The sequence below is a fragment of the Loxodonta africana genome, chromosome 6 (assembly GCF_030014295.1).
Source record: "Loxodonta africana isolate mLoxAfr1 chromosome 6, mLoxAfr1.hap2, whole genome shotgun sequence".
NCBI lineage: Eukaryota > Metazoa > Chordata > Mammalia > Proboscidea > Elephantidae > Loxodonta > Loxodonta africana.
This window is the reverse complement of record NC_087347.1, coordinates 39,624,243-39,639,297: the sequence shown is the minus strand read 5'-3', so window position 1 is coordinate 39,639,297 and position 15,055 is coordinate 39,624,243. Positions and strand designations below refer to the sequence as shown.

Below are 15,055 nucleotides of genomic sequence, written 5' to 3'. Positions count from 1 at the left end.
GCTTTGGTTTTTTTCCCTCTTCATTTTTTTTTTTTCTTTTTTCTCTTTATCAGTTTGTTCTACTTTTTTGGGAGGGAGGATTTGGTTGTTATTTTTCTATCTTGAGTTGGGGGTTCACTTAGTTAATTTGTATCTATGCATTCTTTTTTTTAAATGCAAGTATTTAAGTGTGCTAAGTGTCCTTTGACACCACATCTCATAGGTTTTAATATATAATTGTTTTATTTACTCATGTATCATTTTTATTAAATTCCTGTTTAACCCAAGAGTTAAATAAAACAGTGGTTTTTAACCTGTAATGGTTAGATTTTTGAAGGTTTTTTTTTTTTTCTTATAAAGTTAATTACAAATGTCTAGGAATGTGGATTGTTACTTAGTTGTTAATCTTAAACACGTGCATATACAAATATAGATATAAATCAAAGCATCGAGATGGTGATTCCTAACCTTTTTGGGGTTTTGCCAAATTGTTTGATCTTGCGATTGCTTTCCTTTCTTTCTTTCCTTTCTTAGTCAAATATTACAAAATTAGTTTTGTTTTGAGAATGTTGTGATATTTTTTAAGGCGAATGAAGATAACCTAGGCTCTGAGAACTAGGGTAATTACTGCACTGCAATTTCACTGACTAGAGTTCAGAAGTATGAAGACTTATGGAATTTTTTTGCCCCACATGGTAGTATATTTTCATGTCAGGGTTAACTTTTCTCTTTTCAAATTCTAAATTAAGATAATAAACTTAGATGGAAAGGAAAGTAGCAGCAATATTTATGACCTGTTAAAAGTAAAGCAATTGCATGTGGCCAATTCGTATGTGCCTGTTATCTTAGACAACTGTGGCATCTCACAAGTTGAAAAATACTTAATAAAAGTATTTTTAGGAGTTACTTTCTTTTTTTGTTTTTAATTTATTTATTGTTTTTAATAGATTTTATTTTCTAAGAACAGTTTTAGATTTACAGAAAATCGAGACGATAATACAGAGAGTTCCGATATATACTCTCACCCAGTTTCCCCTTTTTGTAAGACTTAATATGGTTTTTTTTTTTTTTTTAATATGGTATCCTGACTGGGACCCTGGAAACCGTGGTGGCATAGTGATTAAGAGCACGGCTGCTAACCAAAAAGTTGGCAGTTCAAACCCTCCAGGTGTTTCTTGGAAACCCTACGGGGCAGTTCTACTCTCTCCTTCAGGGTTGCTGTGAGTCAGAATCAAAAATGGCAACAGGTTGGCTTTTGTTGGTAGCTGGGACCCAGGAACAGAAAAAGATGTTAGGTGAAACTTAAGGAAATCTGAATAAACTATGGACTTCAGTTAATAATGATGTATTGATATTGGTTCAGTAATTGTAACAAGTGTGTCATACTAATGTAAGATGTTAACATCTTTCTTTGAATTTGCCTCAGTGCCTATCATGGGATCTTTCACATGGTAGTATGTCCTTAGTAGGTGATTGTTACATGACTGAATATTTGCTTCTTTTTAATTAAGCATTCATGACATGTCAGTATCATCAAGTCAACTGGTTATATTTATATGAAAGAGCAAATCCTGAAGTGCTTTGGAGCCCGTACATTGTCTTCATGCTGGTAGGAGAGATTCATAGGCTGATTTTAGACATGAATATTTTAGATCTTTTAAAAATAATTTAATTTAAAAATTTGAATGGGAAATATATATGTATAGACATAGTTCAGAAGGCACATTCAAAAGTAAGTCTTTCTCATATTCCTGCCCCAGCCACCCTAGTCACCTGGAGGCAGCCAGTGTGACCAGTTTCTCGTGTGTCCTGCAGATATTCCAAGTATATGGTCTTTGCTCCTCTAGTGTACATATATATGGGAGCATTCTATAGACACTTGTTTTTTTCACTATAAAAATCACAAAAAACCAAATCCGTTGACATCAAGTCAGTTTCAATTCATGGCAGCCCCATGTGTAGAACTGTCCATAGGGTCTTCTTGGTGGTAATCTTTACAGTACAAAAGTAGATTGCCAGTCCTTTCTTCAGCAGAAGCACTGGGTAGATTCGAACCACCAACCACTAAGTTAGTAGTCAGGCACAAACTGTGCCACCTAGGGCCCTATGCTTTTTTTCACTAACAGTATTTTATAGTAATTGATCTTTATTAAAAGTACATGTAGAGTTGCTTTATTATTATGAAAACCTACACTGTATTCCATTGTTTTTGTTGTTGTTCGCTGCCATCGAGTCGACTTTGACTCAACAGCGACCACATGTGACAGGGCAGAACTGCCCCATAGAGTTTTCTTGGCTGTACTCTTCATGGGAGCAGATCGCCAGATCTTTCTCCCAAGGAGCTGCTAGGTGGGTTTGAACCACCAACCTTTCGGTTCTCAGCCTAGCACTTAATCATTGTGCCACCAGGGCTCATACTGTATTCCATTAAGTACCATAAATTATTTAACCTTTACCTAATTGATGAGCATTAAGGTTGATTCCAGTCATTTGTGAGTTAAAAAAAAAAAAAAGCGTAGCAGTGAATATTCTTGTATATACCTCATTAAGCACACAAAGAAACCAAGAATAGAATTATTAGGTCAGAAGGTATGTACATTTTTCACTTTAAGATACTGAGAAATGGCTTTTTATAGAGATTAATCTGCACTTCTACAAGCGATGTAGTAAGATGCCAGTGTCCTTACAGCCTTGCCAATACAATGTGTTATAATAATAATAGTTAACATTTGTGAATTCATATTACGAGCCAGGCTTTTTAAAAAGTTTACATATTGCAATTAATTTGTTCCTCAAAACGGTCTCAGGAGGGAAAATACTGTTGGCCTAGTGGTTAAGGGTTTGGGTGCTAACCAAAGGGTCAGCAGATCTAATCCACCACGCATTCTTTGTAAACCCTATGGGGCAGTTTTACACTATCCTGTAGGGTTGCCATAAGTTGGAATCGACCTGGCGGCAGTGGGTTTGGTTTGTTTTTTTGGTGCTTTTCAGAGAAGGAGACTGAGTCATAGAGTGGTTAAGTGACTTGTGTCAAATATTTTGATACTTACTATTCTGATAACTGAAAAACATTTGGTTTTATTTGCATTTTTCTCATGTTTAGGAGCCATTTCCATTATTAAGTTTTAAAATTGGTGCAGCTACCTCCATCTTCTGCACTGATTGCCTCTCTGAAGTATGTAAGTATACAGTCTGGTATGATTGCCCTGATTCTTTATCCTCTAGGGATGACGTGGAATGGAAAGAAAAAAAATTACTGTGCCTTTATTTTAACATTTTAAATGTATATTAGAATATCTTTATGAATTTTTTTCCCCTTGATTTTTAGGTCAATGCACCATGAGAGACATCTTAAGAATACTGTGTCACCTGAAGTGGCCCTTTTTGATGATTTCGTTCCTGAAGAAATGGTTAAGAACACTGCTGGAGTCAGGGGAGATGTACCCACCAAGAGTTTCGAAGAGTTATTTTCTAGACCTAGCAAATCTCAGGAATATATAAAGGATATTTCAATTCGACCATCGGTTATTCAAAAACTGGAGAAGGGACAACAGTATACCTTGAAGTTTGTTCATAAGATTGGGAGCAATATGCAAGAATTTAATCCGGTAGATGTTGATCAAGCTACAAATAATGGACAAAACGTAATACGTCCCCCAGTGATTTCCAGTGCTCCTCCTGCTAGTCGTTTATCTGAAAGTTCTTATCATAGACCAGTTATATCTAATGCTACGAGGTTACCAGTAGTAGCCCATTTGGATTCGGGTAACAAATATGACCCAAACAAAGTTGACAGATACCTTGAAAAACCAGGCAACAGCTTTAGCAATCCTGTACTATCATCCCATGTAGAAACTTCTTCAGTTTCGTATCCGGAACCTAAAGAATCAACTACGAAATCTTTATCCATAAATTCAGGTAAATTGATTTTACAGGAAGGTGTAAATCCTCAGGGTAAAACTTTGTCAGCAGGCTTTAAATTTCATGAATTTATGGATACCGAGGGCCCCTTAAGATCAGAATCTCTCTCTAAATTAGCAGAAAACTCAGCAGCAAACCTGGATAAAATTAACATATCTTCTAACAAAGGAATCTCTGAAGATGCCATTCCAAAGAACCATGAAGAATTATTTTCTAATATGGATCATACCCAAGAAGAAAAGCATATGTTTTTTAACAAGTCACGCGTTTTGGAACAGAAGAGCTCGGTGTGCTCCGAAATGAAGTTTGATTGTAGGTCTCTTCACTCCGTGTCTGATCAACCCCAAGAGGCTGTACAAGATTTAAATCCTTGGAAGGAGGAACAAGTTGACCCAGGAGACAAGAACTGTGAATCCAGAGGTTTTGAAATGAGTTTTAATTGCAGTTCCTCTTTTCTTTCGCTGACTGACCAGTCTGAAGTGACTGCCAAAGAAATAAACCTTCCAGTGGAAGAACATGCTGATCTGCAGTATAAGAATAATAAATCTTGTGCTTCTGAAGTAAGTTCTGATAGTGATGGTTCCCTTCAGTTCATTACCAGCCAACCTCAAGTGACCGTTAAAGAAACAAGCCTTCAGAAGTCTGTGAATATTAGTCTGGTTGACCAAAGCTATGAATCTGGTAGTTCTGAAATTGATTTTCACTGTGATACCTCACTTCAGCCAATTATTGTCCACCCTCAGCAGTCTGTAAAAGATAGAAACCTTCCCATGGAAATGCACACTGGCTTGGTTGATAAGAACTATGGATCTAGTAGTTCTGAAACAAGTGCTGATTCTGCTTTCCCACTTGAAGCAGTGGTCGACCGGCTCCCATCGGCTGTCAAAGAAATAAAACTTCAGAAGAAGGTTCACATTGGCTTGGTCGATAAGAACTATGAATCAAGTTGTTCTGAAACAAGTTTTGATTGTGAGTTTTCTCCTCAGTCAGTAGTAGATCATTGTCAGCTGGCTGTGGAGGGAGGAAACCTAAAGGAGAGGCATGTTGATCTGGAAGATAAGAACTGTAAGCCCAGTGGTGTTAAAGCATGTCTTGATTGTGATGGCTCTCTTCAGATAGTAACTGATGAATCTAAGAGGGCTGTCGAGGAGATAAACATTCTGAGAGAGAAGAATGCTGATCTTGTGGATAAGAACTGTGAATATCATGGTCCTAAAATGAGTTTCCATGGTGACACTCAAATAATGGCTGACCAATCTGAAGTAACAGTTAAAGAGGTAAAGCCTCAGGAGTTAGATACTGACCTGGAGAAAAAGAGTGATGAACCTAGCATTTCTGATCTAAGTTTTGATTCTGAGGCTTCTCTTTGTTGGTCATCTAACGATCAACGTCAAGGGGCTCTGGATGAAATAAATTTGAAAGAGCTAAATGTTGACATGGAAATTAAAAGCTATGACTGCTCCAGCTCTGAGCTGACTTTTGATTCTGATCCCCTTCTCGCTGTTACTGAGCAGTCTCGGCTAGATTTTGAAGAAATAAAAGATCACATTAAGCTGCAAGATAAGAACTTTGAGTCAAATAGTTCTGATATAACTTTTGAATCAGATATTTCTCTTCAGTCAGTAGTTGACCAGCCTCAGGTAACTGTTTATGAGGAGGAATATGTTGATCTGGAAAATAAAAGTAATGCATCGTGTGTTTCTGACATAACTTTTGATTCTGATATACCCGTTCATTCAGATACTGAACAATCTGAGGTAGCTGTTAAAGAAAGAACCATTCAGGAAGAAGAGCATGTACATTTAGAAAGGAAGAGTGATGAATCCACTGGTTCTGAAATAAGTTTGGATTCTGGTATCCCTCTTCATTCAGTGACTAATCCTACTAATGTAGCTATTAAAAAGCTTAATCTTCAAAAAGAAGAGCAGCTAAACTTAGAAAATAAAGGAAGTGAACCCAGAGGTTTGGAATTAAGCTCGGATTATGATGACACTTTTCATTCAGTGACTGACTGTTCTGAAGTTTCTGTTGATGAACGAAACCTTGAAAAAAATGGACAAGCATACTTAGAAACTAAGGGTAACAGACCTACTGTTTCTGAAATGAGTTTGGAATCTGATATCCCTCTTCACTTAGCGATTGATCATTCTGTCATAGCTGATAAAGAAGTAAACCTTCAGAAAGAAGAGCGTGTACACTTAGAAACTAAGGGCCGTGAATTTCGTGTTTCTGAAATCAGTTGGAAATCTGATATTCCTCTTCATTTAATAACTGATCATCCTGACATAGCTGTTAAAGATATAAACCATCAGAAAGAAGAACGTGTACGTTTGGGAAACAAAAGTAATGATTTTACTCTTTCTGACACAAAGTTGGATTCTGGTATGCCCCTTAAATCAGTGATTTGCCAACCTGAAGTAGTGGTTGAAAAAACACACCTTCAAAACGAAAAGCATGCTGACTTGGAAGGTAAAAGTGCTGAATGTAGTGGTTCTGAACTGATTTTGGATTCTGATATCCCCCATTATTTAGTGACTGAACCTCAAACATGTATTAAAAAAACGAACATTCAGAAAGAAGAGCGTGTTGCTCTAGAAAATAAGAGTGATAATTGTAGTCGTTCTGAAATAGCTTTGGATTCTGATGTCTCTCTTCGGTCACGGACTCAAAAACTTGTAGAGGATCGTGTTGACCCAGAAGATGAAAGTACTGAATCTAGAGGTTTTGGAATAAGTTTGGATGTTGATGCCCCTTTTCATTTCATGACTGACCGACCTCACCTAACTCTTTTGAAGGAAAAGTGTGTTGATCTGGAGAATAAGAACAGTGAATCTAGTGGTTCAAAAATAAGTTTTGATTCTCATTACCCTCTTCAGGCATTGGCTGAACAAATCCAGGAGGCTATTAAAAAAATAAACTTATGGAAGGAAGAGCATATTGGCCTGGGAAATAAGATTGATGAACCTAATGGTTCTAAATTAATACACAATTCTGATGTTTCTCCTCAGGCTGCCACTGATCAACCTGAAGTAGTTGTTAAACAAACAAACCTTGAGAAGGAAGATCATGTTTACCTGGAAGATAAGGACAGCCAAAGTAGTGGTTCTGAAATGAGTTTAGATTCTGATTTCTTGCTTCAGTCAATAATTGATCAACCTCAAATAACTATTTTGGAGCAGGAGCATATTGAACTAGAAGATAAGCACGATCAGTCTTGTGGTTCTGAAATAAGTTTTGATTCTGATGACCCTCTTCAGTCAGTGGCTGACCAGCTTCAGAAAGCTGTTAAAGAAATAAGTCTTTGGGAGGATGAAGAAGTTAATACGGAAGATAAGAGGCGTGAATCTGGGAGTTATGAAATCGCGTATGATTCTGATGTTCTTCCGTCAGCGGCTGGTCAAACTGAAGAAGTACTTAAGGAGGTCAACCTTTGGAAGAAGCATGTTGACTTGGAAGATAAGATTGTCAAGCCTAGTGGTTCTAAAATAACTTGTGGTTCTGACAAACCTCTTCATTCTGTGGCTGATGAAATTCAAGAGGCTGTTAAAGAAAGAAATCTGAGGGAGGAAAATGTTTATCTGGATAATAAAGGCTATGAACTCAATGGTTCTGGAGTAATTCGTTCTTCAAATGTCCCTATTCAGCCAGTTGTTGAACAGCTACACATTTTGGAACAGGAACATGCCAATTTGGAAGATAAAAGCAATGATGCTTGTGGTCCTGAAATAAGTTTTGATTCTGATAATCCTATTCAGCCAGTGGATGACCAGCTTCAGAAAGCTGTTAAAGAAACAAGTCTTTGGAAGGAAGACCGTATTTATCTGGAAGATAAGAGCTATAAACTAGGTGATTTTGAAGTGACTTACAATTCTGATGTTTCCATTCAGTTCGTGGGTGATCAGTCTCCTGTAGCTGTCAAAGAAATCAGCTTTCAAAAGAAGGATCATAATGACCTAGAAAATAAGAACTATAAATCCATTGCTTCTGAAATAAAATTTGATTCTGGTGTTCATTTTCAGATAGATGTTGACCAACCTCAGGTGGCTTGCAAAGAAACTGATTTTCAGAAAGAAAAGCATCTTGGCATGGAAGAAAAGACCAGTGAACCTAGTGATTCTGAAATGATTTGTGTTTCTGATGTCCCTCTTCAAATAGTAGTTAACCCATCTCAAGGGTCAGTCAAAGAAACAAATCTTCATGAGGTGGTATATTTGAACCTGGTGACCAGTGATAGTGATTGCGAAATAATTTCTGATTCTGATACCCCTTTTCAGTCAGTGACTGACCAGCCTCAAATGACTGTCAAAGAAACAAACTGTATAAATGAAGATTGTATTGGTGTAGAAGATGAGAGTTGTGACTCTTCTTGTGATTCTGAAATGAGATACGTTTGTGAAGGTTCTCCTCAATCAGTGACAAACCAATCCAAAGAGATTTTCAAATTAGTAAACCAGAAAGGAGACTATATTATTCTGGAAGATTTGAGCTGTGATCCTTGTGGTTCTGAGATAGAGTTTAATGCTGATGTTTCACATCAGTCCATGAGTTACCACTCTCAAAGGCCTTATAAAAAAATGAAGAAATATATTGGCTCAGAAGATAAGAGTTGTGGATCCAGGGGTCCTAAAAGAAAATTCAACTGGGAAAACTCTTCTCAGTCAGTGACTGATCAAGTACAAAAAGCTACCAAAAAAGTCAATCTTCAAAAGAACCTGGGAGATGCTGGCCTAAAAAATCAGAGCTGTGAATATAGTACTTCTGCAACGGATTATGATTCTTCCCCTGAGTCAGTGATCTATGAAATGGCTGATAAAGAAAACTCTTTGAAGTTAAAACATACAGATCTAGAAAGTATAAGCTGTGAACCTTATGATCCTGAGATGAATTTACAATGTGATCCTTCTCTTCAGTGCGACAGTGACCAGCCTAACGAAGCTGTTAATAAAATAGACCTATTTGAGACGATATCCTTTGACCTGAAAGATAACCATGACACCTATTCAAGCTCTGTTTCCATGGTTAATCCTCTAAGCAACCTGGAGAAAACAAAGAGGATCGCAGAAGATAATTTTGATGAACCAGTTCTTGAAGACTTGCCTCACGTCCCTCCCTCATTTGTAGGGAAAACATGGTCTCAAATAATGAGAGAAGATGATGTAAAAATAAATGCTCTTGTGAAGGAATTCAAGGAAGGTCGTTTCCACTGTTACTTTGATGATGACTGTGAGACCAGGACAATTAAAAAAAATAATTCAAATGAAGGAAAAAAGGTTACCTGGGCTGACCTTAACCAGAAAACTACATCAGTTCAAGTGCTATCAGATTGTGATGATATTGAAGGTGATGTTTTGGATATTGATGACTTTTCGATGGCCTTAGATAAACCATGCCTTCATTCTAAAGCAAAGAGGCCTTATAAACAAAAATGGCACATGGCTCCTCGATGCCAGACTGTGAAAGTCAGCCATGGAACTCAAACCAATTTTAATAGTTACCCAGTGATGAAAAGAGAAATAATTAGACAAGAAGAAGACGCACCAAAAAGGAAGCGTTTACGTTTACAGAACGACAAAATAACAACAAAAGAAATGGGAACAATTGAATTTCCTGAATCACGTACTGAAGTCTTGAAACCTTTGCAACCCAATGCCTTAGTCTATGTTCTTTCTTCTCCAAATACTAAACCGAAGGAAGATGAATCCCTCAGTTTCTCTGAAATGGGGCAAAATAGTTGGGATAATATACAGTACAAGTATAAGCAGAGTTCTATTAGGTATTATGACCCGTTGACTAAGCAAACTGTAATTGATCCTCCTAACACAGTAGTACCAGAATCTGACAGTGATAACTGGGTGAAAATTCATTTCAACAGGAGCGACCCAGACTGCCGTGCACAGGAAAATGATGCTTACATACAAAGCTCCGCTTCAGCATCTTTTACGGCTGTTCCCGTAAGATATGGATATGAGTTAAAGTCGCATCAGGAGGCCAGTGGGTCTTCTGTGTTTCTAGAGGGATCAGAGATTTTGAATTCTAGTGATGTACCAAAGGAAAGTAATTTCCACTTAACTCTTTTAAATCCTGATGCTGCCCAAGTCTCTGCAAAATCAGGCAGAAATGAGTTTTTAGAAAGTAAAAGTAAAAAAATGTGGAGAAGGAAGGTGACAGCTAATGATAAGCCAATTGTTCTTCAGCAAAAAGACAGAATAACTTCAGAAAAACAACCGATTTGGAGTAGGACTAAACCAGGTGATATAATTAGAAAGTATATTCCAAAATACTCGGCTTTTTTACGTCATCGATATCAATCCAAGAACATTTCTATTGGAATGAATCTGCAGAAGAAAAAATCTGAAGTCAGAAGGCAAAAGAAGGTGAAGAGACCAGACCAAATACTTTCGAACTCAGTGCCATCAGCTGGCGCTGAAGAGCAGTTCGGAGCTATGGCGAGGTCTGCTCCAAAGCAGCCTGTGCAGGATCCTTCCCGTGTTGCAGGAAGGAAGATGAATCGTAATAAAAATCGCCTTAGGACACAAAAACAGCCTTCTGAACCCGTGAAAGTGTATGATTTGCGAAGTTTATCTTCTCAGATACCACAATCTGATAGAGTCAAGACTCGGCTGTCAAACAGATTGAGCGGTAATAAGGTAAACTAGAAGTTTTTGTGTTACAACTAGTTGAGGAGTCAGTACTTCAGCGGAAATATATTTGGTACCTAGTGCACATAGCTTTCCTGACTTTGGTGGGAAAACTAACCTTGAGCTATTTTGCTATAGATATTATTTTTCAGAACTTTTATATTCATTTGAAATCAGTGCTTAGGGTCCTATTTCTTTTCTAAGTCTCAGAAGCACCCTTTGTCCATTTTCAGTAGAAGAGCTTCATCTTAATTTATATCATGATATAATTTAGTACCCACCCAGTACAGTATATAAAATTTTGTCTCTTAACTCATGCCCTTCTTATTTATTTTTTATGATTGCACCTCTCCTGCCGGCAGGTTATAACATTTAGAGAATGTGCTTAGCAAACTTATTAAATGCTATCTTTACTTTTTAAAAATTGGAACAAATGAGTATATACCTACGTCCTATGTGTTTCAAAGTGGCATTGTCGATATAGTAATCTTACTGGATAATCAAAAGGAAATAACTATAATAAATTACCTCAACTTTGACTGGGGTTGACTTACCAAAAACCTATCGCTGCCGAGTCAATTCCAACTCATGCTGACCCTATAGGACAGAGTAGGACTGCCCCATAGGGTTTCTAAGGAGCAGATGGTGGATTTGAACTCCTGACCTTTTGGTTAGTAGGTGAGTTCTTAACTACTGTGCCACCAGGGCTCCAAGGTAGACTTAAGTGATCATAAACAAAAGATAACTTATTTTTCCTTTAAATTCTATAGAATGAGATTCCTTGACCTTTAAGCGTTTGGACACACGCGCACATACGATCTCTGCAGGTTTTTCTTTTGCGTTGTTACATTTTAAGAGCAAAATGAGCTTGCCAGTGTGGTCATTATTTTCTGCTACCTTTATTCTTCTCTGCATGAAGAATCGGTGGTTTGATATAAAAACCCAGGTTATTTTGTGGCCTTATGTCTTAAAAATATTTTAGGCATTACCATAACATTTCTTAATAGCTTGGACTGAAATTAGTGGTTTTGGTAATATTTTTGGGCAGGCCATTAATTGTTATTAATAAATTATTTATGTCTTAATATTTCAAAAGAGTGAACAGAATGGGTAATGTAAGTGAGGCCCATTTTACAAGTGAAAAAGAATGTATTTTTACATTAGTTTGGTTTTCCTTTAACTTGCTAGCTGATTTTAATAGTTCAAATAAAAGGTATTAAAATAGGCAGTTCAAGTCTGGAGTACTCAGAATATATTTAGATCCTTTATTCAGGGACACTGATTGAGCTGTTATCCATGCATCTAATTGCCTGTTAAGATCCTGGACCCCTTTAAACCATTAGTGTTAGGAGGAGGCATGAGTTTCAACTATATCGTACAACTACCGTATTTTATTGAAACTAGGATCAATGGTAAGATGTATCATGGTTTCAGAGATGTAAAAATATGTTATCTTAAAATTGACAAAATATGGTATAACAGTTGGTTTCTACATGCTTTATTTCAGGAGCCATTTATTTAACATGTGGGTTTGTTATGATAGTGTTATGTTATAATTTACTTATTTCTAAATTTAAACAGTAATTATGTTAAAAAAAATGGGCCAATGTTTGTATTTTTACTGGCAAAGCAACATATGTGATGTCTTCTTCAACCTTTCTCCTCATTACAAAGATTTTAATTTCCTTTTTAAAATATCACTGTGGACCACTAGTTCAAAATAATCTTCCAATTTTAATTTTGGAAGAAAACTTCTCGACTGGTTTTTTTTTTTTTTTTTTGCCTTCTCGACTGGTTAGGAAGTAAACAAATAACTAATATATAAAATGTATTGAATTTGTGGGTATTGGTGTCTTTTTTCCTTATGAAATAGACACATAATTCCCTTAAGTATTATTAATTGACATTCTACATGCTTTTAGTATAAGTTTAAAAGCAAAAACCACATCATTTGCCATCAAGCCCATTCCGACTCATGGTGACCCCATGTGTGTCAGAGTAGAAATGTACTCCGTAGGATTTCCAATGGGTGGTTTTTTGGAATTAGATCACCAGGCCTTTCTCCCAAGGTGCCTCTGGGTTTTTAAAAACAAGAGAACATATAATCGATGTACATATGATGTATAAGATCTATTGTTATTATATCATGCAGAGAAGATAATTGTTGTAATTCAAGTGATCAAAAATTTAAATTAAAAAATTCTGCCATACTTTTTAGATTGAGAACTTCTAAGTGCCGTTTTTTAAAAAAAAGGTTTATATTTAAGCTTTATATTATTGAAAGTATAAAAGTATGACACAATACTGATGATGTTGTTTTAACAGTTTGGAAATGTTTGCTAAATTTTTATAGTCAATATTATTTTAGACGAAAACTTGAAATTATAAAAATTATAATTTAAATTAAATTGGAAATTCATTACTTTCAGAATTTGGGAGGATACAAGATGTGCCCCTTTGTCTAAATACATTTTGGCTTAACCTGCAGATTAAACAACTGGCTGTTTTTGTGTATTCAAGAATACATTAAATTCTCCTAATAGTAAAAAAAAAAAAAAAAAAAAAAATGAATATTGATCTTGTCCTTGTTCAGTATCTTGCATAGATATTATAATTTCTTAAGTTATATGGTATGTGGACTATATTGTATAAAGAGTGTTTTGTATTTGTGTGTTTAATTTATTTATGTATCTAGGGCTCTGAGTGTCACTTTTCTTTGTCAAGAGAAACTATATTTAAATATTCAAATAGTTATATATTTTCATGTAAATTAATGTGAAGACTAATGATGTATTTTTTACATGCAATTTAAAAAGTAAACTTGTTTTTCTGATTTTTCTTCAAATAAATTGGTGTCAAGGGATTTATCTTCAGTCTCACTAATTCTGACTTCCATTGCCTCAGTTCTGCTCCTGTGACCTTCTATTGAGTTGTCTATTTCTGAAATTTTATTGTTAATCTTTTGGATTGCTAGTTGCTGTCCCTGTATGGATTCTATCAGCCTGTTAATTCTGTCGCTTTGTTCTTGCATTGTTTTTCTGAATTCCCCTATTGACTTGTCTTTGTGTTCCTTGGCTTGGTCTGAGTTTTGTCTATCTCCTTCCTGATCTCTTGGAGAGCTCTGTGTATTAGTCTTTTGAATTCCGCCTCAAGCAGTTCTATTACCGTATCTTCCTCTGGAAGGTTTCCTGGTTCTTTATTTTGATCGCTTGCTGGAGCCGTCTTGACCTGCTTCTTTATGTGATTTGATATTGACAATAAATATTCAAAAGGCAACAATAAATTACTACATTTATTTGTTGTATGTTTGTTTACTGTGTCCTAACTTATTGTTTTGTTTTGATATGCCAAAGTAGGCTGGGCATGTGAGTTACTTCGGCTATTGGCATCTTTGAAGCTCTCACATCCTGTCTCCAGGTGGTCAGAGCAGCTACTAGGTGTGCGAGTTCAGGAGTCTGTTCACTTTTCTTGAGTGGATGTAGCACAGGTGTCCAGGTCATCAGTCACCGAGTATGTAGTACAGACTCTCACCTATAGTCCTAGATGGGCAAGGCTGCATAGGGGTGTTTAGAGCAGGCACAGGTATCTGGCTGCAGTAGGGGGCTTTGTGTGGAACAAGACAGGGCTGATGGCTGCCCCGGGTGCCTGGGTGGAGGACATGTCCCTGTCCCTTAGAGCGCATAGTGGTGGGGTATTGCAGCCTGTCCTTGAATAGCCAGTGGTGGTGGCTGGAGAGAGTGGGAGGCACCACTTATTCTCAGACCCCTTTCGTGGGTGGCTAGATGGAATGGGTGGTACCACCAGCCCTCAGGCCCCTGGTGTGGGTGGGTGAGGCCCCTGTTTAAGGGGCAGGGCGGTGTCAAATATCATGAATCTGCAGCTCCCCCTTGGCTGCTGTAGTTGGGAATGGGCTTCAGGTGTATGCCCACAGTTTTAATGAGGGCATGTGATGTCAAATGGGTCCACACAGGTCTAGGCAGGGGTGAAGGGCAGTGCAAGTCTGTGAACTCCTTATGCCAGTGGCTGGGTGAAGGGGCAGGGCCTCCTGACCCACCCAGAGTCCCTGGCTTAGGGGGCATGGCGTTTTTTAAAGCCGCAAGACTGATGTGGGCTCACATAGCCCAGAGTTCCTGGCTTAACGAATGTGGCAGTTGTTGAATACTGCCAAACTGGTGTCAGAGTAGAGTGAAGTGGTGAGTGGGTAAAGGAAAGGAAGCACCCTCCACTGTGGGAGGAAGGGGTTATTTTGCCCACACAGGTAGGTTCAATGCTTGCACTTAGCTTTCGAAGGTCCAGCACTGCTTCCACCTGGCCCTGGAGGCATGTGCAGACTCCCCGCTGCCCAGCCTCACCCTACGTAACATGCGGCCTGAACAGCATTGCTCACCTCAGCCTAGGCATGCTGGCTGACCCAGGCAGCAGGCGCTGGCGACCTTGCGACTGGCGTTTCTCTGCTGCTTTTCAATTCTTCCTGCTGCTGCTCAGTCTGACTCTTCAGCTTTGTCTTTGATGAGCTC

At 37.6% G+C, this 15,055-nt stretch overlaps 1 protein-coding gene across 3 annotated transcripts in view; it reads left to right on the top strand.

Moving 5' to 3' along the window:
• The window catches only part of ZDBF2 (zinc finger DBF-type containing 2), a 39,385-nt gene extending 26,280 nt beyond the window's left edge, over window positions 1-13,105 (top strand). For all 3 annotated transcript variants that reach the window (XM_023542073.2, XM_010586373.3, XM_064286767.1), the window contains one exon: window positions 3,308-13,105. In XM_023542073.2, the coding sequence (XP_023397841.1) occupies window positions 3,308-10,556 (7,249 nt within the window). In that variant the 3' untranslated portion in view covers window positions 10,557-13,105. The remainder of the gene's footprint in view (window positions 1-3,307) is intronic.
• The last annotated feature ends 1,950 nt before the right edge of the window (window positions 13,106-15,055 follow it).